This window comes from Aethalodelphis obliquidens, unplaced genomic scaffold, assembly GCF_003676395.1.
Source record: "Aethalodelphis obliquidens isolate GAN/ISIS:26980383/991018 unplaced genomic scaffold, ASM367639v1 scaffold29, whole genome shotgun sequence".
In the NCBI taxonomy this organism is placed as follows: domain Eukaryota; kingdom Metazoa; phylum Chordata; class Mammalia; order Artiodactyla; family Delphinidae; genus Aethalodelphis; species Aethalodelphis obliquidens.
In genome coordinates this window covers 623,692-649,517 of record NW_020837973.1, presented here as the reverse complement: position 1 = coordinate 649,517, position 25,826 = coordinate 623,692, and the positions used below count along the sequence as shown (strand labels likewise).

Genomic DNA, 25,826 nt, shown 5'->3' with positions numbered 1-25,826 from the left:
CTCGTTTCCTCTGTCACCCTGCCGTGTGGGGCTCTGTCACGAATGCAGGGGCCGGGGGCTCCCCCCTCAGTGGGTCTCCCGCCACCGCCTTCTTTGGTCTCCAGTATGTTTACCCTTGTGCTGTCTCCCGTTAGCTGGTTAGTCACGTGTCCTCCTGTTCTTGGTGGCGTTGCCCTCTGCCTGTTCGGGGAAATTAGCACTTTCCACACAGCCAGGAACCCAGGACTCCCCCCGCCTCTTGGACGCCATTGCTTGTGTTTAACCCACCGATGTGTTTAAGGCTTTGCGCGTTTAAACACTGACCCCGTGGCCGTTGCCGGCTTCTGCAGTCACGTTCTGGCCCATTTCCCTATGTCCTTATGCTTCGGTTGTTCTGTGTTTCTGTGCTTCTGTTGAGCACCTTATTCCAGCTGCTTCCAGCTTGGAGAAGAACTCTCTGAGGTTTTGCTCGTCTGGAGGTGTCTTTATTTGCCTGCCTTTTTTCAAATGCAAGTAGAGTTGAGTTACAATGTCGTGTTAGTTTCGGGTGTACAGCTCACCCACATGTGAGCACACACACACACACACACACACACACACACACATATATATTTTCTTTTTCAGATTCTTTTCCCTTGTAGGTTATTACAGAATCCTGAGTATAGTTCCCTGTGCTGTACAGTAGGTCCTTGTCATTTATCTATTTGATATATAGTCGTGAGTGCATGTTAATCCCAAACTCCTAATTTATCCCTCCCCCACTTCCCCTTTGGTAACCATAAGTTTGTTTTCTATGTCTGGGGGTCTGTTTCTGCTTTGTAAATAAGTTCACTTGTATCTTTTTTTTAGATTCCACATATAAGCAACATCATATGATATTTGTGTTTCTCTGACTTACTTCAGTTAGTATGACAATCTCTAGGTCCATCCATGTTGCTGCAAATGGCATTATCTCACTCTTTTTTATGACTGAGTGGTATCCCATCGTGTATATGTGCCACATCTCCTTTATCCACTCCTCTGTCGATGACACTTAGGCTGCTTCCATGTCCCGGCCATTGTAATTAGTGCTGCAGTGAACATCGGGGTGCAGGCATCTCTCCTTTTCAACCACCACATGTGCTGGCGTGGGCACCTGGGTGGGCAGCCGCTTTCCTTGGGCACCTTAAACACTCTTCCTGTCCCCTCTGGCCTCGTCCCTCCTCTGACTGCCTCCCAAGCTGGAGCTGCACGTCTTTTCTGGTTTTGCCTTTTTGATGTGCATCCGCTTTCTCCTCGGGAGCCGACTGTAGCAGTTAGACGGTCTCATCCCTGATTTTATTTCTCCTCTGTGCTCAGCACTCCTTTGCATCACAGAGTTTGGCCCCTGGACTTTGTCTCTGGGAGGATCGGGCTCTTGCGTTGGGCGCAGATTGGCTTGGCGGATTCTGAGCGACCTTGGCCTTCAGTGGCAATCAGAGCTTATTTTTAAAATGTATTTTTAACTCATTGCCCTGAGAAAATAGAAATTAGTGGCTTGCAGTATTTACACACAAAAAGCTGTTCTCTGTAAAAGCAGGATGTAAGTTATTCTTACTAGCGCAGCCCTCTCTGCTCTCACATGACTCAAGCCAAGAATTTAAGGTTTAAATGAGGTAAACTGAGAGATAGTTATCTAACTCAGAAACTGTTAACCAAACATACTTGCCTTCTCCATGTCCTGGCTACTGTAAATAGTGCTGCAGTGAACGTTGTGGTACACGACTCTTTTTGAATTATGGTTTTCTCAGGGTATATGCCCAGTAGTGGGATTGCTGGGTCATATGGTAGTTCTATTTGTAGTTTTTTAAGGAACCTCCATACTGTTCTCCATAGTGGCTGCACCAATTCCCATTCCCACCAACAGTGCAGGAGGGTTCCCTTTTCTCCACACCCTCTCCAGCATTTGTTGTTTGTAGATTTTTTGATGACGGCCATTCTGACCGGAGTGAGGTGATCCCTCATTGTAGTTTTTGATTTGCATTTCTCTAATAATTAGTGATGTTGAGCATCTTTTCATGTGCCTCTTAACCGTCTGTATGTCTTCCTTGGTGAAATGTCTATTTGGGTCTTCCACCCATTTTTTAACTGGATTGTTTGTTTTTTTGGTATTGAGCTCCATGAGCTGTTTGTATATTTTGGAGATTAATCCTTTGTTGTTTCATTTGCAAATATTTTCTCCCATTCTGAGGGTTGTCTTTTTGTCTTGTTTATGGTTTCCTTTGCTGTCCATCGACAGATGAATGGATAAAGAAGATGTGGCACATATATGCAATGGAATATTACTCAGCCATAAAAAGGAACAAAATTGAGTTATTTGTAGTGAGGTGGATGGACCTAGAGTCTGTCATACAGAGTGAAGTAAGTCAGAAAGAGAAGAACAAATACCATATGCTAACGCATATATGTGGAATCTAAAAAAAAGAAAAAGGACTGATGAACCTAGTTGCTGGGCAGGAATAAACAGGTAGACATAGACAATGAACTTGAAGACAGGGGTGGGAGGGGAAGCAGGGGCGAAGTGAGAGTAGCATCGACATATATACACTACCTCATGTGAAATAGATGGCTGGTGGGAAGCAGCCGCATAGCACAGGGAGATCAGCTCGGTGCTTTGTGACCACCTAGAGGGGTGGGATAGGGAGGGTGGGAGGGAGACGCAAGAGGGAAGAGATACGGGAACATATGTATATGTATAACTGATTCACTTTGTTGTACAGCAGAAACTAACACAGTATTGTGAAGCAATTATACTCCAACAAAGATCTATTTAAAAAAAAAAAGACATACTTCCCTTCTGTCTCTTCATGGAGCAGAAGAAAGCCAAGGAAAGGAGGTGGGTTTGGTTCAGTTTGCCAAGCAGATCTGAAGTTTAAAGCCTGGGGTGGCGGCTCAGCCTGCTTGGGAAACGTTTGGCAGAATCGGCTGCAGCCAGGTCTGTGTCCCCGCGGCCCCCAGACATGCACACGTGCGTCCCTCAGAGGCTCGTGCGCGGAGGTCGCAGCCCAGAGCCACGCGGGGCCCCAGCCCGTGGGCGGTAGGTCCTCTCCCTGGGCCTCAGGACCGTCGGTGTGACCTTGGGACAGGTCCCGGTCACTTTATCTGTGCTGTGGGTAATAATAGGATAGAAATCACTGCCCCGGGCGCTGGAGGGTGACCTGCTTATCTCTGGGCTTCAGCAGCTGTTTAATTTAAAAGATTGTAAAGTATTTTTGTCTCAGTGAGTCTGGCACATGCCCCCAAATGCAGCAGGTCCAGGAAAGCATCCAGCGCCTTCCCCTCCAGCCGTGGAGATGCCGCCTGTCTCCTCCCGGAGCCGGGGGTTGGGGGGGGTGTGCATGCGTGCGCACCTCTGTGTGATTCCTCGCGCAAAGGGGAACATAGTTCAGATGCTCGTGTTTCTTACTTAGATACGTACCCCGGACAGTGTTCCCCACCACTCTGTACAGGGGAAAGCATGTACTAAAGCAGATAGTCAAGAGGTGGAAGCAACCCAGGTGTCCATCGACGGATGACGGACAAACACAGTGTGGTCCGTTCAGACCACAGACTATGATTCAGCCTTCAGAGGAAGGACATTCGGACACAAGCTGCAACGGGAAGATCTTTGAGGACCCTGCTGAGCTGGTCGGGAAGGGACAGGCACCGTGCATGTCCCCTGTATAAGGACAGGAGGAATGAGGTCCATAGAGACGGAGACCAGGGTGGCGGTGGCGGGTCCCTGGGGCCGGGGAGGGGGCGGGGAGTTAGGGTTTTGCAAGATGAAAGAGCCCCGGAGATGGAGGCGGTGATGGCCGCACACCCACGTGGTGAAAGGTGAGATACACGGGGGCACAGAGCTTGTGTGAGTGAGCACGGATCTGAATCTGGCAGTGTTTGTGGGGGCCCCACCCGCTAGGAATGGGGGCATTTGTGGAGACAGCAGGGCTTGGTGGGCCTAGCCGGGGTGTGGCCTCCCTGGGGAGCCCCCTCTCTGTGACGGTGGCTCCGTGTGACGGGGGTCTCGCGCTTCCCGCTCTGACTGTGGCTGGGCTTCCGTTTGACGTCTCGGCCACCAGGGCACCAGAGTGACCCCACGTAGTGGCCTCCTTGACTTACTGTGGTGGCCAGCGTGAGAGTTCCTGATGCCACTGGCCTGCTCACTCAATTACAGCTAAAATGGTTAACTTTATGTTCTGGGTGTTTGACCACAATTAAACAAAATTCATTTTTTTAAAAAGGGAAAGAAAAGCTGAGAGGAGTAGACGGTGTGATGCGTTTCTGAGCCACAGCCCGAGGTCCCCGCTGATGTAGGGTGACACTCGGCGGGTTTGAGCTGCACCCCAAAACCTCAGCTGGTCCTCACCGGGCCTGCGAGGGGGTCAGAGGTGGACGCTGTGTCTGCCGGTGGCGGACTCCAGGCTGACCCAGTGACCCAGCGGCCATCCCCCGTGGGGGCTCGGGGAGAGGGGGAGCGACGTGGCTGCCGGTCCTGAGAGACAGAGTAGGGACGCTGGGACCAGAGGGGCCAGGACTGCAGCCCCACCCGGGCCACAGGGCTGCAGTGCCCGACGCTCAGCCTTCCTGAGACCCCTCAGGAACCTGCAGGCGGGGGCCCCGCCCAGCACTGCTGCGGGGACCCAGAGGGTGTCCCCCGCTGAGCACAGGGAGCCCCGAAAGGGTGGGAAGTGACGGAGGCTGAGGCTGGGGCTGGGGCGGCAGGGGTCTCACCTCTGAGACAGCGCCTGGCCTGCTTCCTGGCCCCCAGGCAGGCCAGTCCCCTGAGGAGGCTTAGAGGCCCTACTCAGCTGCCCCAGGGTTGGGAGTCTGGGGCACAGACCCCCAGGTGACCGGCGAGATGCCTCGAGCAGACGCTGGCCAGAGGAAGGCAGACGTCCTCCCCGCCCCGGCGTCTTCCGTTTTCCCCGTCCACGCAGCGCCCAGCGCAGCCGGCGGCCTCCTGGCCAGCCCCCATGCCACAGCCCGTCCGGGGAGATGCCTGCAGTCTGCTCCCCTTGGGCCTGGGCCCCAAGCTGGTACCACAGGGCCTCCCCACGCCGCTGCCCCTCCATCCGCCTGCTGGCCGGGCCTCCTTCCCCCTGTGCCCACTCCTCGTGCCCTGTGTTTGGTCCACCTCCGTCTTCTAGCCTGGGGACTCGCCTCCCAGACCAGATGGCCCTGCTGGTCCATGCTGTGTGTCCAGCCTCAGCTGTAGTGCTGGGGGATGGAGCGTTGAGCTGATGAAGGAACTGGTCAGTGAAGGAGCCCACGCTTCCCCCAGAGCCTTGTGACCCCACCCTCTCACGGCCCCCATCAGGGAAACCACTGCCCCGGCCCCTCCCAGGCTGCGTGCGCACATAGCTGTCCTTCCCTAGGAGAGCTCGTACTGGCTCCCGAGGACACCCGTGGATGTGGGCCAGGCGAGGTCCCGATGACAGCGGGCTCGCGTCCAGGAAAGGCACAGCCCCGTCCCAGCCCCCATAGGCTGTGTGACATCTAGCAAGTCGCACAGCCTCTCTGGGCCCCGCAGAACGGGTGTCTTTATTGTGCCTGCGGTCGGTCGTCTTTTTCTTCCTCCGTGATTAGTTGAGGTCCTCTGCACGAAGAGTCCGAGCAGCCCCTGACTCAGGGAGCGCCAGGGACAAGCCCTGCTGGGGGCCTGGACGCCGGCCCCACCCTCCCCAGGAGGCTGTGAGCTACCTGAGGGGAACAGGCGCCCGCCCCATCAGGGCCTCCTGCCGGCTGGGCTAAGCAGACCGTGTTCTGGGGACCGAGGCACCTCCGATGGGCTCCGATGCCGGGCACACGGCTTTGTGATGTCACAGGTGTTTGCTGGCTGTTCTTACGGTCGGACAGAAGCTGCCAGGAAGATGAGGGGTGCGGACCTGCCGTGATTCAGGGGTCCGCGTTCTTCCCTGCGAGTTGCAGACGGGACTGGATGCCACGGGTCGGTTTGAGCCTGACTCTGACTCAGGACACGCCTCGGAGCCCTGCTGTCCTTCTCCTGTGAGGGATGCGCCCACCGTTCCACGCCCTGAGTGTTCTGTGCCCGGGATGCCCGCGCAGCCCCATCCAGGTCAGAGCGGGGCCCGGTCTGCACTCCAGACGCGCCTGCCTGCCTGGGAGCTGCCATTCTGGCACCTGGCCACGCGCAGGTCTTCCTGCCCTGGAGCACCTGGTGGGCAGGACGGGGCAGCCTCCTCTCGTCCCGTGGCCGCGCGCATCCCACCCGATGCACGCGCCGTCCCGTTTGCCCGTCGCTGTTGATGGGCGTGTGCGTGTTCACAGCCGGGCCGACCCGACGGTGCTGCTGGGACCGTCCTGGGTGTCTCTGGCGCACACGCGTCGCCGGGTGGTGACGGAGCCTGTTTTACATGCCCGGCGTGTCAGGAAGTCCCCGTGTCCCGCCCTGGCCCGCAGTGGGCCTTCCTGCAGTGATGGGTGGACCCCGTCCCTGGAGGGGCTGCCCCACCTCCACTGTGGAGTCCACACCCCCAGTGTATCAGTGGTCCTTATACAGTCCGGGCAGGCCTGGGTCGGTAACACGGCTGGCAGCGGCCTTGGGCTCTGGGGCCCACTTTCCTGCCCCGATGGCGTCTTTGAGGAGCAGTGTCTGATGCTACTGAAGACCGCTTAGTTTCCTTTCATGGAGGGTTCCAGGCCACGAAGGAGTCCCCAGTCATCACTTCTGTGTACTTCTGTGTTTTGCAGCCCTGACTTCAGGCTGTGCTCCTGCAGGCCTCGGGCCTCCCCGATGGCCTCACGGGCTGGCCAACCTAGGGGCCGCCCCACAGGGTGCCCTGGGAGCCTGCCAGGAGGCCAGGCTCACTGCAGCCCCAGAGAGACCCACGGCACTCAGAAGGGTGAAAGGGGGAGCCTGGCCACCACGTCAGCAGAAAGGTCCCAAGTCGACACCAGTGCCACGTGGTGGAACCTGACGGCTTTTAGTGGGACCGCAAGGCTGGGAACCGCCTGCACGTGTGCCAGGCTGCGGGGGACAGGATTTTGGAGGGAAGACAGAGCAGCAAAGGGGAGCCGTTGGGCCTGAAGGGAGGTCAGAAGCACTAGAGCTTGAAGCTGGGTGCTCCTGTCCCCCCAGCCCCTGCCTCGTCCTGGCACAGGAAGCCGGGGCCAGCCCATGCCGCCCATCCTGGAACTCTTGGGGAAGTCCAGAGGGGGTGGCTGTGTCCCTGCTCTGCACCCTGAGATGTGGCCTCCTGGGGAAGGGTGGGAGGACCCCTGCCGGCGCCCTGAGCCATCTCGGGCCTGGGGGTGTGAGGCAGGGGAGCCCAGGGGGCTGGGGGCTGGCGCGGAGATGGCAGGGTGCGTGAGACACGCGGCCTGGACCCCTGATGCCCTGAGAGTCCCAGCTGTTCCTGAGGCTGGGACTGGCTGCCGGGGCCCTGGCGCACTTGACCATGGGCGAGACGGGCAGTGTGATAGCTGTATGTGGACAGGAGTGGACGGGAGACGGTTTCACACGCGCGCATTGCCAAGCGGAGGCATGCGCCTGCTCCCAGAGTTTCCATGGAGCTGACGGTCCTCGGGGGTTCTGGGGAGCACGGTGGGGTGCTGGCGAGGGCCCCGGGCGTCTGGGCTCCGGCTGTGGCCCCCAGGACAGGGTTGGGAAAGGTGGCAGCGGTGACCATGGGTCTGGCCTTTGCATCCCCGATCCCAGTTGCTTGAAAAACGCTGTGTTGTCAGTGGTGCTTCCTTCAGCGTCACCGGTGAGACTTCACATGTCCTGCGAATCAGAGAACGAATTCTTTAAGCTCGCCTAGCACGTCTTTGCCTCCAGCACCTATGGTCTCAGGTTAGGAGGAGCACTTGTGCTTTCCCAGGTTGAATTTTCACATACCAGACTTCGGTTTCACAAAAATGGGTCAGGGCCCTCCTTGCTGGCCCAGTTATAAAATGCAGCTCCACCCTCTTCCAGACCGTCCGCCAGCGGGGAGGTCTGCCGTGCTCTCCTCTGGCAACGGGGAGCCACCACTTCCTTTTTTTGAGAATTAAAACAATAGGGCTCTGATCACCGAGGCTGCGGGGTTCCCGGGAGCCGGGCCTGCCTCTCTCCCTGTCCGTCCCACGACTGGTCGGACCCCGACTCTCTTCCCGTAAGCCAGGCCGAGGCTCGCCAGCTGCCCAGGCGCACCGGGGAGAACCCCCAGGAACGGTCGGCGTCTTCGGGGTTTCAGCTCAGTTCATTCTGAGTGCGGCTGTCTGGGGTCAGCCTGTAGCCGGCGACTCCCCCAAGTCCTCTCTGGCCTGTCCTGGACCATGTCCCACCTCCTCCCAGACCCACTCTCACTTTCCTGGTGGGAAGACCCCAGTCTCCGGCAGGAGACTCCCCGAGACCAGTCATGCCCAGAGCAGCCTTCTTTGGCCCTGGTTGGTGATTGAGTTTGTCCGGTTGTCAGAACATTCCATGGGGTGACTGTCGCGAGTCCTGCTGGGCCTGGCCGGGTTGCTCGCGGTTCTGCTGAGCTGGCCTGCGTTCCTTCCCTGCGGTTTTTGGAAAGCTCTTTGCAAACTCCTCAGGTTACAGGGAAAGGTTTCTCAGGGTGGGGGCTTCTCTCTTTTGTCAAGGGGCTCTGGGTCCTCCTGGGGGAACTCGGGCAAAACCGGGTTCCCAGGGCTGTGCCCCCCACCCCACCCCACCCCACCCCACCCCATCCCATCCCCCCATCCCCTACCCCACCCCATCTCCCACCCCCCTACCCCACCCCATCCCCCCATCCACCTACCCCACCCCATCCCCCTACCCTACCCCACCCTCCTACCCCACCCCATCCCCCAACACCTACCCCACCCTTGCCCCACCCATCCCCCATCCCCCTACCCCACCCCCATCCCCCATCCCCCACCCCCAGGAGATGCCCCGGAAGGCCCAGTGGGGTCTCCCAGAGGGTGGGCCTTATGACTGGATCCCTGCCCTCTAGTGCTCAGCCCTGTGCTTTCTACCTGTGTGTTCTTTTAACGTCACTTCCTTTCCTCCGCCCAGCAAGGTCTCTCGGCGAGGGGGGGGGTGCTGGTGGGGGTCCCACCTGCACATCTTCAGATGCCACCCGACAGGGACTTTTCGGGCAGGTGCTGCCTGCTCCTGTGTGCGCACCCCGATCCCGGAGGCGGAGGGGCAGGGTGGGCGAGCCTGGGGCATCGCGGCACCAAGAGTGGGCCACCCAGCCACCAGGCACATGACGTCCTGAGCTGGGGACAGGCAGAGCGGGGCCAGCTGGGGGCAGGAGGAAAGGAGGGTGTGGAGACCGAGTTTCAAGATACGGCTGCGCGCCACTTAGAAACAAGGAACTTCTGTTTGTTTTGTTGTTTTAATTGAAGTCTAGTTGATTCACAAACTTGTGTGAACTTCGGGTGTACAGCAAAGTGATTCCGTTACACATAGCTATATTCTTCTTCAGATTCTTTTCCATTAAAGTTTATTACAAGATACTGAGTATACTTCTTTGCTTTATACAGTAGGTCCTTGTCGTTTATCCATTTTACGTGTAGTGAAACAAGGAAGTTTATTTACCTAGAATTATAAAATTATTTTATTTTGAAAAATTCCAAACGTACAGAAAAGCGCAAGAATAGTGCAAGGACACGCACTCAGCCCGGTGATGTCCTTGACATCTGCCCTTGCCGTCCCATCCACCCCTCAGGCCTTTCACCTGCTGAGGGCTGGGTTTCCTTTGCTTCTCAGGTGACAATGACGTGATTCAGGGGCCAGGCCATTGTTCTGCAGAACCCAGGGCCAGTTAGGTCCTGGGCAGGCAGCCTGGCCGCAGGGCTTCTGCGTGGGTGGGCCTTGGGTCAGCATAGCCGGGGCCCAGGGTGGGGGTCCTGGACTTGGGGCCACAGAGGGGGTCACAGTGGAGAGCTGGATGCAGGGTCACCGACAAAGGCTTCTGCAAGTTCAGTACTGACTGCCACCCCAAGTTACTGCCACCTCTGGGGGGCAGTGGGGGTTGAGGTTTCATCGGCAGAGCCCCGAGGGCAGGGGGGCTGCCAGCCTCCCCACAGACCGGGGGTCTCAGCTTTGTCCAACTGTGTTGGTGACCACGGGAGAGGAGACCGAGGCTAGAGGCCGAGGGTCGTCGGCAGGGGTTGGGGGGGCATCTCCTTTCCTGTTCAGAGCCTGTGTTTGGTCCTCCGACTTTGCTGCCCAAGGTTCAGCTGCAGCCTCATCTTTCCAGGCTGGGACTTGCTGTCCGGAAGGGTGTGCGGGGGCCGGGGTCCCCTGCGCAGAGGGCCGCAGGTCCAGGGAAGAGGCCACAGCCCATCTCTGAGCCACCACATGGGGGTCAGACATGGGGTCCTTGTGGGCAACGTCAGGGAGGGGGTCTGTGCTCCGCCCACCCCCTTCAGCGCCACATCTGTTTCCGTGCTGCCCCCGGGCGGCGCCCCCACCTTCCCCACGGAGCTGGTCCCTCACCGAAGGACATCTGGAAGCGCTCCCGTCCTTTGGGGGCGGCCCTTTCCCCACCTTCCACGCTGTTGACCTGGAGAGCCGCTGACGCCACCCAGCACCATCGCAGCCCTGATCTCTAACGTCCGACACTGCCGCCCCTTCCGCGGGCCTGCAGATCCCCCCTGGGTGCAAGGTGGGCTGTGACCGTGGCCCAGGCCAAGGGCACCCCCGCCTCAGGAGGCTGGTGTGCTCCTGGGTGGGGCTGCTGACAGGGGAGCACTCCCGGGGGGCCAGGCCCCCTTCTGCCAGGAACCCGGGACAGAGGTGGGAGCCTGGGCCCCCTGCCTGGAGGCGGCGGCTTTTCGGGTTTTGATTTTCTGCGATTGGTCGCTGACAGAGCACAGTGCAGGGAAAGGCGCTTCCCTGCGATCCCTGCCCAGAGACAGGCATGGGCCTCCCCCGTCTTCATAGAAACTCACGTGCACCTTCAAACAGGGTCAGAGCGGCGGATTATTCTGCTACAGTACGTCGTGACCGTTTCTGCCCACACCACCTGTATTTCTGCCTTATTTTTGTAAAACTGTTTTGGGGTGATTCACTGCACCTAAATGCTACAACTTTGGGGGCTAATTTCTCTTTGATGGACACTTGGACACAGATTTCCTGTGTCTTTAAGAAACTACCAGGTGATGGCAGGTTACAAGGCAGGTGGCATCCTGGGGAGTGCCTGGCTTGGGTGTGGAGTCCCACCTTGTGCCTTCCCTGCTCTAGCCTACAAGCTTCCTTTCCCGGGGGCCTCCCCAGACAGAACCTAGTGGGGTGGGGGCAGGGGAGGTCTCCCCCGAGCCGGCAGGGATGGGCCTGGGGACCCCGGTGGGCGGGGTCCTGCCGCAGAGCCCTGGTGACTTGTGGCTTCGCGGTTGTGTCCGTTGTGGACCCGGCGCCCTGCTAACCGTGGCTCCCTTCAGTTGGAAGCGCTTCCCTAAACGAAGCGCTCGGTGAGCCTCAGTCAGGCAAGGGGGAGGGGAGGGGAGATCAGATCTCGGCCGGGGTGGACAGTCCCACTCTCGGGGTGAGCGGGACAGTGAGGGCGGAGGGGGGTACAGTTGCGGGCAGGGGGATGGCCATGCGGGCGGGGGCAAGGGGGACAGACCGGCCAGAGGCCTGCCTGGGGCAGCGGGGGAGCGGGCTGTGCAGGAACCGAAAGTCAGCCGCTGGGGGCGGGGCGGCACTGGGGGTCCGGGGGCGCGGGCAGCGCCCGGACGCAGGCTGGGGGCGGGTCCTCAGCGGAAGGAGCCCCGCCCCGGCCCACCGAGCGCAAACTTTTCCAGGGCTCGCGGGGAAGCCAGGTGCGGTCACGTGGGGCGGGGCGGGGCGGGGGCGGACCGCGCTGACCCCGCCCCTGCGCCCTAGTCCGGCCTCGTCGGCGGGAGCGCGCGGAGTGGCCGGGGCGCCGGGCGAGCCATGCCCACCAACTTCACCGTGGTGCCTGTGGAGGCGCGGGCGGACGGCGGCCAGGATGAGGGTCCCGAGCAGACCGAGGCGCCGGGCCCCCCCGAGGGCGGTGAGCCCAACTGCCCGAGCCAGGGTGAGCGCGGCCGCACCTGCCCGCGGGACAAAGGCGGAGGCCGGTCTGCGCGGGGCTGGCGGCCGGTGGGAAGGAGAGGGGAGGGGAGGGGAGGGAGGGAGGGAGGGGAGGGAGGGGGTGGGGTGGGAGGAGGGGGAGGGGAGGGAGGCCGCGGCGGAGGGGGTGGCATGGGTGGCAGGGAGGGGGGGCGACCTGGGCCCGGGACGTCGCCCGAGGAAGGGGTGTGGGGCTGCTCTCCGCTCCCCCTCCCCGATTCCCAGCCCGCGCCTTCCTCTCACTCCTCACTAGTTTCCACCGCTTTGCCTGCTTCTGTGGTTCCCGTCTCACCGACCCCCACTCCTGCCTGCCGAGCCCCCTCTCCAGGCTTAGTGGTGGAGGCGCTGGGCGAGGGCTTCAGGGGCGGTGGGCCCTCCTCTGCTGCGCCCCCATGCCCCCCCCCGGGGCCTAGGAAGCACCTTTCTCCCGCTCGGGGTGGGCCCCTGGGGAGGTGTGAGACGCCCTGGGTAGCTGTGGAGACCGAGGAGGGGCTCTTCCTCCGAGAGTTGCCAGGCCCCCCAGGCCCGGTGACCCGGTGGGGTCCCCACCCGTGGTAAGGCTCCTCGGGGCAGGAGCGCCTGGCTGCTTCCTTCCCAGCCACCTCTGCTTTGCTCGTCTGTGCTCTCGGGCGGTGGGGCAAAGGGCCGCCAGTCAGATAAGCCCGGCTGACCGGGGACAGGCCGGCACTCCGGGGGGTCTTGAGCAGGAAGGACTGCAGGTCCCTGCCGGGGCGGGGGGGAGCTGCACTCAGGCTGAGGGTCCTCCTTGCCCACTTCGCTCCTGGGATCAGGAGGTCTCTGGCACTTTCACTTTCTCTTGGTGCGGGGCATCCCCAGGCCTGTTCCTCCATCATCTGGGCTCCAGGCCCGGGCGTCTCTGCAGCTGATAGGTTGGTCATCCTGAGTCCGCTGCTTCATCTGGGGCTCAGCACCCCTCTAGAAATGGAGGGTTGGGGAAGAAGTATCCTGCTCCAGGCAGGAAAAGGGGCGAGGTCAGTGGAGGCCACAGGTCCTGCGGCCTGGCAGGAGAGGCCGGGCACCCCCTGGGGGCAGCACGCCGTCCTAGTGGGCAGGGGCGGGTCGGCAGGGTCCCGCCCCACCCCTCGGGTGCCCGCCGGCTTTCCTCTGCACGTGGGTGTGGGTGTGGGAGTGGGCACAGAGGCCGGAACCAGGCCGGACTTGAAGGCAGAGTCCGTAAGCCCAGCCTTTCTCTCACTGCGGCTCCGGTTAGCGCGTCCCGGTGTGGCCTTTCTGGGCGAGCGGCGTTTCACCGGCCACCAGGAGCCGTCGTGTCCTCGGGGACCCTCAGCCCTCCCGGGTGTGCGGCCCCCTGCCTGCCGGCTCCTTCTCCGACGGGCCTCGGTGGCTCTCTGTAAGCTCGGTGCCCCTGGGCCTGCGCTCAGGGCTGCCAGGAGGGCCGTGGTGTTGCCTGCCCGGCTGGCCTCGAGCCCCCAGCTGCCCTCAGTCCAAGGCTCTTGCTTTCTCAGCCCTAATCCCTCTCCCGGCTCGTCTGGAACCCGCCTTGCCTGTGTGCTCTCAGAGGCGGGAGCGACGGCAAACGCTAAGTGTGGGCGTCCTGCATGCTTTTCAACAAACCCTTTAGGGTCTGAGCTGCACCTGTGACACTTAGACGAGCTGGCGCAGAACTTCAACCTGGGAAGCCTGTGTTCTTCGCTCGTCCTCGTGCTCCCTTAGAGAGACAGCCGCAGAAGGCCTTGGGGAACTGGCCGGAGCCCGCTACGGGGTCACAGGCAGGCGTGCTGTTGCCTTTCGGGGTCTGCTCAGCTGGGTTCTGAGTTTTAACGCAAGCCGTCAGACCAGTCGGTGCCCGGAGAGGCCCTGTGACGCCAGCGTGACGGGGAGCCTGGGACGCAGCCCCACGCCCTGCTCATTGGTGGGACAGTCCTGCGGGAGCCGGAACCGCTGCGTGGAGCCCCTTTGAAGACCCGCGTGCGGGGCCCTTACCCTGTGGTCCCCCTTGTGCCACACCTGCTCATCGCAGTCACTGAAGTTCCTTCCTGACTCCGTGGCCGGCCTTAGAACCTCCAGGGAGGCACCTGGCTTTCTGGGTGGGCCTCCCGGTGGTGCTGGTGAAGCAGGCTTGGGGATACCCTCCCGAGGTGTACCTGGGGCTGTCGTGGGAATAGGGAGCGTGGGACGCCAGGACGAGGGTGGGAGGGAGGTGAGGGGGGCCCGCGCTCACGTCTGCAGGCCCACCTGGCTGACCCAGAGCTTGGTGGGACCGGCCTTGGTTGTGCCTGGCCTGAGGCTGACGGCCTAGGCGGTGAGCCTGTGACACGGGGCGGCCGCCTGGGCTGCCTTCGGTCCCTGTGTCCAGGCTGGGCCTGCCGGGGAGCCCCGTTGTCAGCCTGTGAAGCCGGGGCCCGTTTCCTGGCTGTCGGAGGCTCTGGGCCTCATCAGGCTGCGGTGGCCAATACCACGTGTTGACCTTGAACTGCCCCTGCTATTTTGACCTTGGCCGTGTCCGCTCGGCAGGCCCACAGTTGGTGCTTTAGGGGCGGGAAGGTGGCCTGCGGGCAGTGAGGTGGGGGGGTCCACGTGCACCCCCAGAGGGGTGGCCCCGACCACACTGCCCCCCACCGCAGGCCCGTGGGCTGGGCCCTGGAGGGCCGCTGTTCCTGCCGGTTCCTCCCGGGAGCTGCCCACAGCTCTGCTGGGGCTTCCTCTTCCTTCCTTGTTCCTCTTTCTGGATTCCTTTCCCGTGATTTCATGCTCTGCCGCTCAGGTCCCGTGGGTCACCCGGGGGTCTTCTCTTGCCCCCTGTGAAGGGGACCCGCGCCCCCAGCCACTGACCCAGGCAGCCCTGGGAGCATCACCTTCGTCCTGCGGGGCTCATGGGTCACGGGGAGCGGGATGTGTGCCGATGCGTGTGCCCGCTGCCCTCGAGGGTCTGCTGCCGCTGGGGTGGTCAGAGCACAAAGCCGAGGCCCTGGGCGCTGGGACGTGAGTGCGGCCGGAGAGTGGGCCCGAGACAGAGCCTCGAGCGTTGCTCCGCCACTGGGTCCAGGAAGGAAGGGATGCGTCATGCTGGCGCGGGGGACGTCTGAGCAGGAAGGGCAGGCGGCGCAGGCTGTCCGAAGGGCTGACCCCTGAAAGTCGGTTGCACCTCATCCACCGAGGGAAGAGTGGGCGGTGCCGTGTGTCTCCCGGGGCCCCAGGGCGAGGAGAGGTCCCCCATTCTCCAGCAGCGCACAGGGCATCACCAACCAGTGGGGAATCCCACTGCCCCCCAGCCCCCAGGAGGCGCCGGGCAGAGAGGCAGTTAGCGTGCCCCAGGACGCTCGGCGCGCGTAAGCCCTGCTGGCCGCTGGGGCCCTCTCCTTGCCTAACAGAGAGCCCAGCCAAGCCCACGGCTCCGCTCTGCCAGGGGCCGCCCAGGACACACACGCCAGGCAGTCCTCCCACCAGTCCTCCCAGATGCACACAGACACGCGCGCGCGTGCGCGCGGCAGGACAGCCCCACCCCAGCTGGCTCCATGCCACCCTTCTGTGGAATCCCCCTGGGCCAGCTCAGCGCCCCATGGCGTCAGACCCTGACTCGTTGCCCTGAGGGGCCTGTCTCAGGCCGGCTCACCCCGTCCCATCCCGGGGGCTGAATTTCGGGGGACAGGCTGCTGCTGGTCCTTGTTGCACATGGATAGGCTGAATCCCACTGGTCCCCTTGTGCGGCCAGGCCCACGAGAGTGCCCATGTCACTGGAGGTGGCTACGCGAGCAGAGGGGGTCTGTCTGCAGGGCCAGCCGCTCCGCGCCTGAGGCCACAGCCACCTTATGAACGGGGGCAGGTGGCCCCACCCGGGCAGAGCAGCTCCCAGTGACACGGGACCCCCACCGCACAGAGAGCCTGCAGCTCAGAGGCCCCTCTGGCCGGACGGTCACACGGCCAGGGCTTCAGAACCAGAATGGCCCCGCAGCCCATGGTCTCCGCGCGGACCCCGTTGTTTTCAAATAATTGATCCCACGTGTCCCTCGCTTGGAGGTGGGCAGCGGGCTTACTCTCCGCTTGGCGGTGGGGGGGGGAGTTCTCGCGGGGCCGCTGGGGCAGGGGCCTGCCTAGAGAGGGGGAGGGGCCTTGTGTGGGCCCAGGTCACCCGGGGTCTTGATTCACTGCAGCTCAGGGCATCGCAGACTGAGCAGGGGGCGGCGGGATGGCCAGGGGCGTCTGCCAGGTCGGACCCCGTAGGCGAGGGGGCTGTCCTTTCCCTGCCCCCGGGGGACCAGGCTGTGGAGGGAGGCCTCTGCTGAGCAGGCCTGTGGCCACAGTCCTGAGCGGACCCGAGCAGGTCCTGGCACCTGACTGGGTTGGCCCGGGCTCCTGCCCTGGGCGGTGGGTGGCCTTGGGCCGGGGGTTCCTTCCCAGGGCCAGTGTCCTCGGGGCACAGCAGCGGGACTGTGGTCATGCTCGGGGCAGACATTGGAGGCACAGGCGGATGGGAAGACCGTGCCGCTGGCTGGTCTCTGGGAGTCTCCCGTTACCCCCTGAAGGGCTGGGCATTGCTGGGCGCGTGAGGCTGGAGGGCAGAGGCTGCTGTTTGGCGTGAGTGTCAGCTGCCGTGCGCGCAGCCAGGTGCCTTTTGGGGGCGTCCCTCTCGTAGTCGCTTTGCAGCAGCGCTGCTGGCGGGGAGCAGGCGTCTGCAAGCGGCTCTGGGAGTGTTAGGCCAGCCAGGGTGACGGTCAGGGGCCGTCCGGGCTCCAGCGGGTGGCTGCCCTGGGCTCCCTTCTGGGGGACCCTGGGGCAGGGCCGCCCGGCACAGAGAGCAGAGCACAAAGGGTTACACCTTGGTTTTATGAGAAAGCGGGAACTCCCTCTTCAGAGCAGAGGTCTGGTCTGTGCAGATAAGCCTGCAGCTTCAGCAGGACCAGCCGGAGAATGAGGCGCCCCGGTCCCCCGATCCATGGCCGCTCCTCCGTCTGTGGCCCCCGGCGCCGTGTCGGCCCTGGAGCCCCGTGCCGGGGGCGCTGGTGAGGGGCCCCGTCCAGGTGCCCCTGTGGCTGGGGGGGGGTTTGCAGGGCCGTGCTCCTGGCCGGGAAGGGGGTGAAGTGTGGGTGCCAGGTCTGCGTGGCCTCGCTGCCCGCGCCTCTGGCCAGGCTCAGCGGCAAGGCCCTGGGGCCCTGGGCTGGGTTTGTTTCCTCTTTCTTTCCTGGGGCGGTTCTCTCTTTGAGAACACAATCGGGGAGGAGAGGGAAGCTCTGTTTCTGAGCTTCCTGAGGCTTGGGTGGGCCCCGTGACCAGCTGTGAGTTCCCTGTGCTCAGGGCTGCTCTCGGGCAGTCCCTGGCTCCCTGTGCCTGTGGCGCTGGGGTCTCTGCTGGGTGTTGGGCTCCTGGGCCTGCGTTTACTGCTCGCAGCCAGAACTGCTTCCCGTCTAAGCGGCCTGCAGCCGCCCTGCCGCTGAGCCCGTCTGGGCGTCCGCGTGTGCCTGTGGCCTGGCGCCGTCTGCGAGGCGGGGGCACCCCACGAGTCCACGTGAGCGGGACGCCCCCCCAGGGTGATGGGGAGGCCTTGTGCAGGCCCCGCGCCGTCCTGGGGGTTCTCCGTGTGCCTGTCTCCCTCTCCTGGAGCCGGCCTGTCCCAGAGGTGGCCGTGTCCTGGGCCCCATCTGGTCACGGCGCCCACGGGTCAGGCCTGGGTTCTCAGGGAGGCTCTCGGGACGGTCACTGGGGAGGGAGCCTGTGGAGCCGATATCAGAGGAGAGACGCGCCGGGTGGTTCTTGGGTTTCCTCTTCCCTCTGATGGAGGGTCTTGGCCGCAGCCCGGCAGGAGCCTGAGTCGGTAACGGGAGCCGCCCCGGGAGGCTGGTGGGGCTCCCGGCTGCCCACCTCCCGCCTTTGCCCCGGCTGGGCCGGCCCTGCCGTCCTGAGCCCTTCCCCCCACCGCCAGGCTGTGATCACGACTGCCAGCTCCCGAGGAGGGAGAGGTCGGATCGGCAGCAGACCCCGAGGGGTGGCGGGGAGCCGGGTGCCCGAGTCCACCGGAGGCCCACGCCGCCCAGGAGGGAGCGCGTCCAGCCTGGGAGGGCAGGTCCTTTGGACGGGCGGGAAGTCCCTGAAACATTTACTGTTCTGGGGGAGCAGCTCACAGAGCCGTGGCCCACAGCCGTGCCCCGTGTGCCTCTGTGTGCTTGCACACGTGTGTTAACGTGTGTGGCTGGCTGGTTCCTCTGTGTTCTTGCCTCTTAGTAGCCGAGAATCCCGGTACTTTCCTTGTTGTCTCGACTGTGCGAGTGTCAGGTTTGAGGAGAAGGTGCCAGCCAGAGCTGGTGTCTTTGGCCCGACGGCTGGGCCGAAGCCCTTGGCTGGAGCAGCGGACACCGGGGCGGTGGCCGTGACCTTGGTCCGGGTTGAAGGGCGGCTGTGTCCCTCCAGTGCCCGCAGCCTTCCTGAGTCCTTGTGTGCGAGCACCCCGGTCCTTGGGGTCGCCCGGGAGAACCCTCCCCCGGGCGCGGGGTGGCGGGGGCAGCTTAGCGGGCGCAGGGGCACGGCAGGGGCAGCTTAGCGGGCGCAGGGGCACGGCAGGGGCAGCTTAGCGGGCGCAGGGGCACGTCTGGGCCAGGCGGGCTCTTTCCCCTCGGTTGTGCCGCCTGCTTCTGATTCTGGCTGGGACCTGGTGTCACGGGGGGCGCTGGTGGCAGGGTGCTCCCAGAAGTGAGGGCTGTGTCATTTCCGGAAGGCCTCGCAGAGGTGCTGTGATCCGGCCTTGCCCGCCTCTCCCAGCGGACACCCGCCGCGCCCCGCCAGGTGCTGGGTTCCAGGTGCCGGCACACACGCACAGCACTCTCGGGTAGGGCGGAGCCGGCCTGCCGCCACCCGCGTGCCCGTGGTCCTGGGCCTGGACGGTGCTGCTTCCGGCCCCAGGCAGCGGGGTCTGTGCTTGGTGGGGGCAGCTGGGGGCCAGGCGCACAGGGTCACCTGGTGAGGCCCTTGGGAAGTAGCATCTCTGGACGTCTGGGCCTCCAGCCGGCAAGGTGCCCCCGCAGGCCACGCCTGAGGGTTGGCCAAGGGCCCATGGAGGTCCGAGGGGCAGGGGCACATCCACCTCCTGCCCTCTGGGCTCTCGCCTGTGGGCAGGCAGATCTCGCTCCAGAGGCCTGGGTGGGAGGCCCAGGCAGCCCTCCAGGAGAGGACGTTGGGAGGTGCCCTGGCGAGGGGCCGCGTCCCGCTGGCCGGGCTGTGGGTGGTTCCTGTCCTGTCAGTGTTTCCCCTGTCTTCGCCAGAGAACGGGTTTCTGTTTTAGCCAGAAACTTGCTGTGAAAGCACGGGAGCTCTCGACCTCAAGCATTTCCTTTTTTTCTGGCTTGAACGCCAAACGGTTTCTTCTCAGGCTGTGCCCCTCGGGGAGTCCACTGGCCCAGGTGGCCAGGCCGCTGGATTTCAGATCCAGCATTGATCCTGGCTGCAAAGCACGGAGGGCAGGGGGCAAGGGCCAGAGGGCATTAGTTAACCCCGAGGGTCGTGGAACCTAAAATCTCCGCTGCAGTGCTGAACCACTTGGAAGGGGATGCAGCCTCGGGGGCCGGCCAGTCGGACGCACTGTTAGGTTGGCAGGTGGGAGGTGGCCCCGCGGCCCCAGGGCAGGACTGCGGGCCGCCCGCTGCCCGTGCCTCGGTGCAGGCCCGGCCCAGCTGACCCTCGGGAACGCCTCTGGCTCTGAGCCTCAGAGGTCACTCTCTGCTCCTCCCCTGGGAGCTCTTCCCGAAGAGAAAGAGACGGTGGTAGAAATCCCGAACGCTGGCCCGGGGCTGAGGGTGGGGGAGGCTGGCGCACTGGGAGGGGAGGGCTTGTGCGCAGAGGTTGCAGCGGGGCTGGCGGAGGCTGTGACCAGAGACGGAGGACGCTGCACTCGGGACCCTCAGTGGGGTTGGGGCTCTGACCACTGGGTCCGGGCCTGCCGGGCTCCACTTGGCCCCCGAGCTGGCGCCCCCGTCCCGCCTGCCTCTCTGGCCTGGGCCGTCCCCTCCCGCCCCGAAGGCCCTGCTGCGTTCGCTCGATGCTGAGGACGCACGCGCCTCTCCTGGTGGCTTCCTGTTCCCACCCCCTTGTCCAGAGCACCGGGTCCCACGCTGTCCCTGGTGACCACCACGTTTACTCAGGGTTAAGTTTGCATTTCATTGAGCCAGAAACCGGGCATCAAAACGGATGTGGGAGAAGCAGATCGAGGACGGGTGGAAAGTGCAGAGGCCGCCTCGGCGGGGGGCCGTGTGTCTCCGAGGGCCGGGCGCGCGGGCTGGTGGAGGCAGCGGCGCTCTGAGCTGCGTCAGGCCTGCACCGGATGGGGAGGGTCCGCTTGGATGTGTGGCCGGAGCTTGCGGGCGCGGGGGCTTCTCAGGACGCCCGTGATGACACGAGACACACGGCCTCATGCGAAGCTCGCTGCTGCCTCCCCTCACGGGGAGGAGGAGGGATGCCCTGCGCACTTCGCCCCTTCCTGGCCACGGTTGCTCCCCGGGCCTTGGGCTCTCACTGCCAGGCACCCGCTGTTTCGCCCGTTTCTGGGGGGGCTCCTCGGTGGCCTTGGGCCGAGGCTGGTCTGCAGCTCTGGGTCCTGGGCCTGGTCTGGTCCGGCCTTGCTGGCCAGTCATCCTGGGAGCCCAGGGCAGGATGCCGCCCCGGCCCCTGGGGGCGGTGGGCTTGGTGTGCCGTGTTCAAAAGGTGCTGCAGGTTCCTGGAACTTTCTTTAGAACCTGGAGGGAGACCAGCAGGTGGGTGGACACTAAGGCTTGGCTGGGCCGTGCTGGGAGCCACCCCTGAAGCGCGGGCTTCCTCGGGCTCCTCGAGCGCGGGGGGCGCCGGGAGCACGGGAGGGGGCTTTGAACAGGCCACTCCTAGGCTGTGACGGTGTCTCAGAGCTTCCTAGTTTTTGTGATCTGGGCAGTTCTGAGGGTTGCTGCCCAGGTGTGTTGTAGGTGCCGTCGACTGGCATCTGTCTGATGGTTTTCTCGCAGCTCGGCGGGGTGTGGGTTTAACGGGAGGCCCCGGAGGGAACGTGAATTCTCACCGGCCCCGGGGCTCAGCACTGGGGTGTCCGTCAGGTTCTGCCGTGAAGCCCCTCGTTTCTGCAGCACCCCCGCCCCAGCCTTTGGAACGAGTGGATCCTGGCTTTGTGGGCGCCTCCTTTTCAGCCAGCACCCGGTGCCACTCTGTCCTCCTACTCAGCCTGCCGCTGCCCGCGCTGCAGGGGCGGCCAGTAAATGTACATCGTAAAGGCTTAAAAAGGTTAGTTACGGCACCTGGCTGCTGTGTCCTGGAAAAGCAAAACTCGGGTGTGCGTGCACGTCGGCAGTCCAGAGCTGGTGGCGGAGCCAGAGGCCAAGGGGCCGTAAACCGAGCGGCCGGCGCTCGGGCCATGTGTTGCCTGCCCGCGGCCCCCGGGCTGTTTGAACTCACCAGCTGTGAGCGGGCTGGGGGTCACCTGTCCCAGGCTCCGGACTCCCTGGTGGGCAGCTCTGCGCGCGGGCGCCCACCCTCCCCATGCCGGTGTGTGGGGCGGCGCTGTGGGTGCTGCGTATTCGTCAGCTGTTTCTGCGCGTCACCCCCAGTTCCCTCCTGTCCCCTCGGGCCCCGGGCACCTGTGGCCCCTCTTTCCTGGTGCCGAGTCCGCAGCGTGGCCGTTCTCGGGCGTCCCCAGCACACGGGCACCCCCGCCGGTTGGACGTGTCCCGGCCATGGTGTCCTGTGGGTTTACTGGCCGAAGGATCCTTGTTTTAAAACCGAATCAGTCTCCTTTCTCGGTGACGAGAGGGGTGAGTCACATGCAAGGTGGCTGGGCTCTGAGGGACCTCCCGGCCTGGCAGGGCCTCCCCGCCCACTGCGCCCTCCCGGCTGGACACTAGGGGTCCGGGGGTCCTGGACTTGCGGGGTGCTGTGACCTTGGACCGCGTCAGGCTGTGATCTCTGCGCAGTGAGCCCCACCGGCGGCGCCCCTGCCGCGTGAAACGAGCAGGCCGAAAGCCCCACCTGTGCGCGAGGCGGGGCGCCAGCTCTGCTGGTGGTGGGGAGTGTTAATCGCGTGGCCTCCAGGCCGTTGCTGTTTGACTACACAGCTGACGGCCCAGCCCTGCCCGTCCGTTAGAGCAGGTGAAAGGTGAACGAGGCCTGAGCGCTCCTGCCCGGAGACAGCAGGTGTGGGTCCTGCCCTGCCGGCCGGCGTGGCCCAGGACACCTGACCGTCGGGGGGCCCCTCCCACATGGCCCGGCAGCCACCGCTGCGCAGCGAGGGCGCCCGGTGACCTCCAGGCTGTGTGCCTGGCGGGGGCACCACAGGGGACCCGCCCCAGGAGGACGGAGGCGGCGGGGCCGGTGAGGCGGGCCCTGCGCCCCCGGGATCCCCTCTGCTCGGGCTTGTCCTGGGTCCTCATTGTCGTGACCAAGCAGAGTACGCAGCCGGCGCAAGCCCAGGTGAGCGGCCTCCTCCCCGAAACGTGGGGGGAGGGTCTCAGCCAGAGGAGGACCCCTGCTCTTCAGAGCCGCGACCGGGCCTGGCAGGGTCGTGCCGGGCGCCATCAGAGTCCCGGTGGAGGCGGGAGGGGTGTCCACCCTGAGCCTGAGGTCTTCAGAGCCCCCAGCGTGTATCAAGGGCTCAGGCCCTGGCGGGGTTTGTACCAGTTTCCTTTGTGAAGACTTGAGTTGTAACCTGCCCCTCCCTTGAAAAATAAGAACTGAGATTTGAATGTTCTCCAGCGGTGAAAGCAATTAAGGGAATTTTAAGGCTCACCCGGGTAGCTTGTGACGGTTTTGCATTTTGTGGGATGGGATCGCAGGTGTGTCCCTCAGGTAGAAGCGTTTGATTTTTTTTGTTTTTGCGGTACGCGGGCCTCTCACTGTTGTGGCCTCTTCCGTTGCTGAGCACAGGCTCCGGATGCACAGGCTCAGTGGCCATGGCTCACGGGCCCAGCCGCTCCACGGCATGTGGGATCTTGCCGGACCGGGGCCCGAACCCGTGTGCCCTGCATCGGCAGGCGGACTCCCAACCACTGCGCCACCAGGGAAGCCCGAAGCGTTTGGTTTTTAACCAAGAGTCTCGGCTCCAGCAGGTCGAGGAGGAGATGCCTGCCCGAGGCTCCCGCGGGAGCCTCTTCTCTCCGCTGGGTCCCCCCGCGCTTCGGAAAGCACGCCCGAGGACTGCCTTCTCAGAAATGAAGGGAAACGTGTTCTCGTTAAAGGATTAGCGATTAGGACGGTGGTGTACGATGGATAAGGAGACTCCCTGTTGGCCGTAACCTCTGGTGTGGGCGGTGCAGCCCCCATACCAGGGGAGTCGGGGTGGGGGGATTTACGGAGACGCTGGGGCGTGCGTTGCTGTTCCCCCGGTGCGTTTTGTGTGTGTTCCCCCATTCTCTGTGCGTTAATTCTGGTTATAAGCAGCGAGCCGGAAGACCAGAGCCTCACGGCCTGACAGCCCAGTCCTGGCCGTCCCCGGGCTTCCTGTGCACATGTGCCCAGCACACGTGTCCCCACGGGGCGGGCCATCCTGGCCTTTGTGGGGCGTTCATGGCACCGTTTCCCACTCCCCGGTCTCCACGGTCGTCCTGTGTGTAAATAAGCCACTGCCGTCCGCCTGCCTCGAATCAGTTGCTCCTGGCTGCCTCCCTGGGCCCCTCGCCCAGGCGCTTCTCGCCCATTCTGCTCCTTTCCGACCCTCGGCTCCGGGCCACCCCCCGGCCCTCATCGCGGCGGATGGGCCAGCTGTCTCAGCTCCTGTTTGAGGTCGTGGTTCACTTTCCCAGCCAGCAGGAGCATCACATGCTCCAAGAAAGATGTTGTCTCTGTGGATTGAACGTGGTTGCAGGTGCCCATCTGCCCCGTGCCCGGTGGGCTTTCAGACAGACCCCCAGAACCCCCTGGACCAGGCTGTGCTTCCCGGGCGGGGGCGGCAGGGGCACCGGGGCAGCCGGGCCTGAGCTGAGTGGAGGCCCTGTCCATGGTGGCCGCCTCTCCCTGGACAAGAAACACAAGACCTGGGAGCCACGAATTTGTCCAAGGTTGGGGCAGAGGGAGAACCCAACACCCCTCCCGGGGTGGCCGGCACCCTGACCTGCGTGGCTGAAGCCTGTTGACCGGGACAGAGCCGGCCTACGTGTCCTCCAGAGTCTGGTCTGCAGAGAGCTCTCTGCGGCTTCCGTTTACACCAGAAACCCAGTCGGAAACAGGATTGTTACCACCAGAAAAATACAGTCATTATCACCAGGAAGAAGGTGCCGGGCAGGAGCCCGCTTGAAGCAGGAAGGAGGGAGACAGGCTGGCGCCCTCCTGCAGACGCCTGCAGAGCGGGGGAGGGCGCTCAGGAGGGATTTCTTGTTTAATTGAATGTGGTTGCATTTTTTAAGCTGTTTTGACCCAACTTCAGAACTTGGACTTGAGAAAACTTTCAAGAGCACGGGATCACGTGTCATCTGCCTGAGCACTGGTCCCACCTGCCTTCTGCCTCCCTCTCCCCCTCTTCACACGTTCCTTGCCGATGTGCTGAGAACAGGCAGCAGGTGCGATGCCCTTTGTGTGTTTCCTGAAACAAGCACGTTTCCTCTCGTGATGCCTGTAGTACGGTTTCCAAAGTCAGGACGTTTTCATTGACTGAAGTCTTACTTAGATCTTGCCGTCAGCCCAATAATGTCCTTTATGGAAAGAATCGGGCTGCTTCCATCTTCTCCCTCTTTCCAGAACGTTCCGGAGCTGGCCCGTGTCCTCCGAGGCCTCTGAAGAGGGCCGGCGGCTCCTTTGCTTTGCTTCAAGCTCCTCATGCTGGAATCCGGGGACCCAGGCAGTCATGTCCTCCCCTGGGTGTCAGTCAGCCTGCGACCCTCGTGTTCACCTTGACCCCTGGGTCGGTGGGTGGTCGGCTCTTCCTGGCACTGCCCCTGCCCCATGGTACTGAGCAGGTGGCTCGTGGGGCCGTGGTGTGTGGGGGGTCCTTGCCCCGTCCCCTCCAGGTGTCGCCTCTGGTCCCAGCATCTGCTGGTGGTTCCCTCGCCAAGTGGTTCCCCGGCCACTGGCTTCCTCGGGCCTTCTGCTGCCCCTGAGCTGGTCACTGGGGCTCGGCAGTGAGGGGCACAGGGTCCGTCCGGCAGGAGGGCAGGGCTCTGCCTGCCATGCGGCCTCTGCGGGCTGGACCCTGGGAACTTTCCGGGGTGGGTCTGTGGATTTCGGGGGGACTGGACAGCTGAGTGGGGGGTGAGGGGTGATGCCTGGACCCTGGTGGCTCCTGAATTTGTGTCCGTTGTGAGGGGCAGGCACGTGAGTTCATAGGGGATGGACTGTGGGCTCCCCTTCCCTGTGCGTCTGGGCTCTGGTTCCTTCTGGGGGTTTGGGTGTCACCTCTGACGGGACCCGGTGAGCAGGTGATTCCCCGCTAAGGTCATGCTCCGGGCTGCCCCAGGGCCCCTGGGGGCCTGAGAAAAGCCAGTTTGGAGCGCTTTTTCCTGGTGTCCTCGCTCGGTCATTCTGATACAGGGCCACATCACACGCGGAAGGCCTGTGGGTGGGGCTGACGTGCAGGTGGGCCCAGGTAGGGGTGCCGGTGTCTCCGAGCTCACCCCACGTCCCTGCTGGCGGCTTCTGGGATGGCATTGCTCCAGGTCCGGTGGGACGGGGCAGGGCTGGGAGTCAGAGCGATGCCATCAGGGTTTTTCTCTCTGCTTTGATGGGGAGAACGTGGTAAGGTTCGCGTTTCAGGACCTGGGAGGAGCTCCAGGGTGAGTCGGGGCTGACCCTTCGCTCCTCTGTGGCCTGGCCACACCGAGGGCCTTGATCTACTCTAGCTGGGGACGGCGGGCCAGGGCTTCCTGACAGAAACAGCCATGGAGACAGC

The 25,826-nt window shown here is 63.3% G+C and overlaps 1 protein-coding gene across 3 annotated transcripts in view; it reads left to right on the top strand.

Moving 5' to 3' along the window:
* Window positions 1-11,811: 11,811 nt before the first annotated feature.
* Window positions 11,812-25,826, top strand: part of SLC12A7 (solute carrier family 12 member 7) — a 42,118-nt gene continuing 28,103 nt past the window's right edge. The window contains exon 1 of one of the 3 annotated variants that reach the window (XM_027125431.1): window positions 11,812-11,972. In XM_027125431.1, coding sequence (XP_026981232.1) covers window positions 11,849-11,972 — 124 coding nt within the window. In that variant the 5' untranslated portion in view covers window positions 11,812-11,848. Of the gene's footprint in view, window positions 11,973-16,897; window positions 17,493-25,826 lie in introns of those variants that run through there. The other 2 variants (XM_027125432.1, XM_027125433.1) reach the window with 2 other exon arrangements.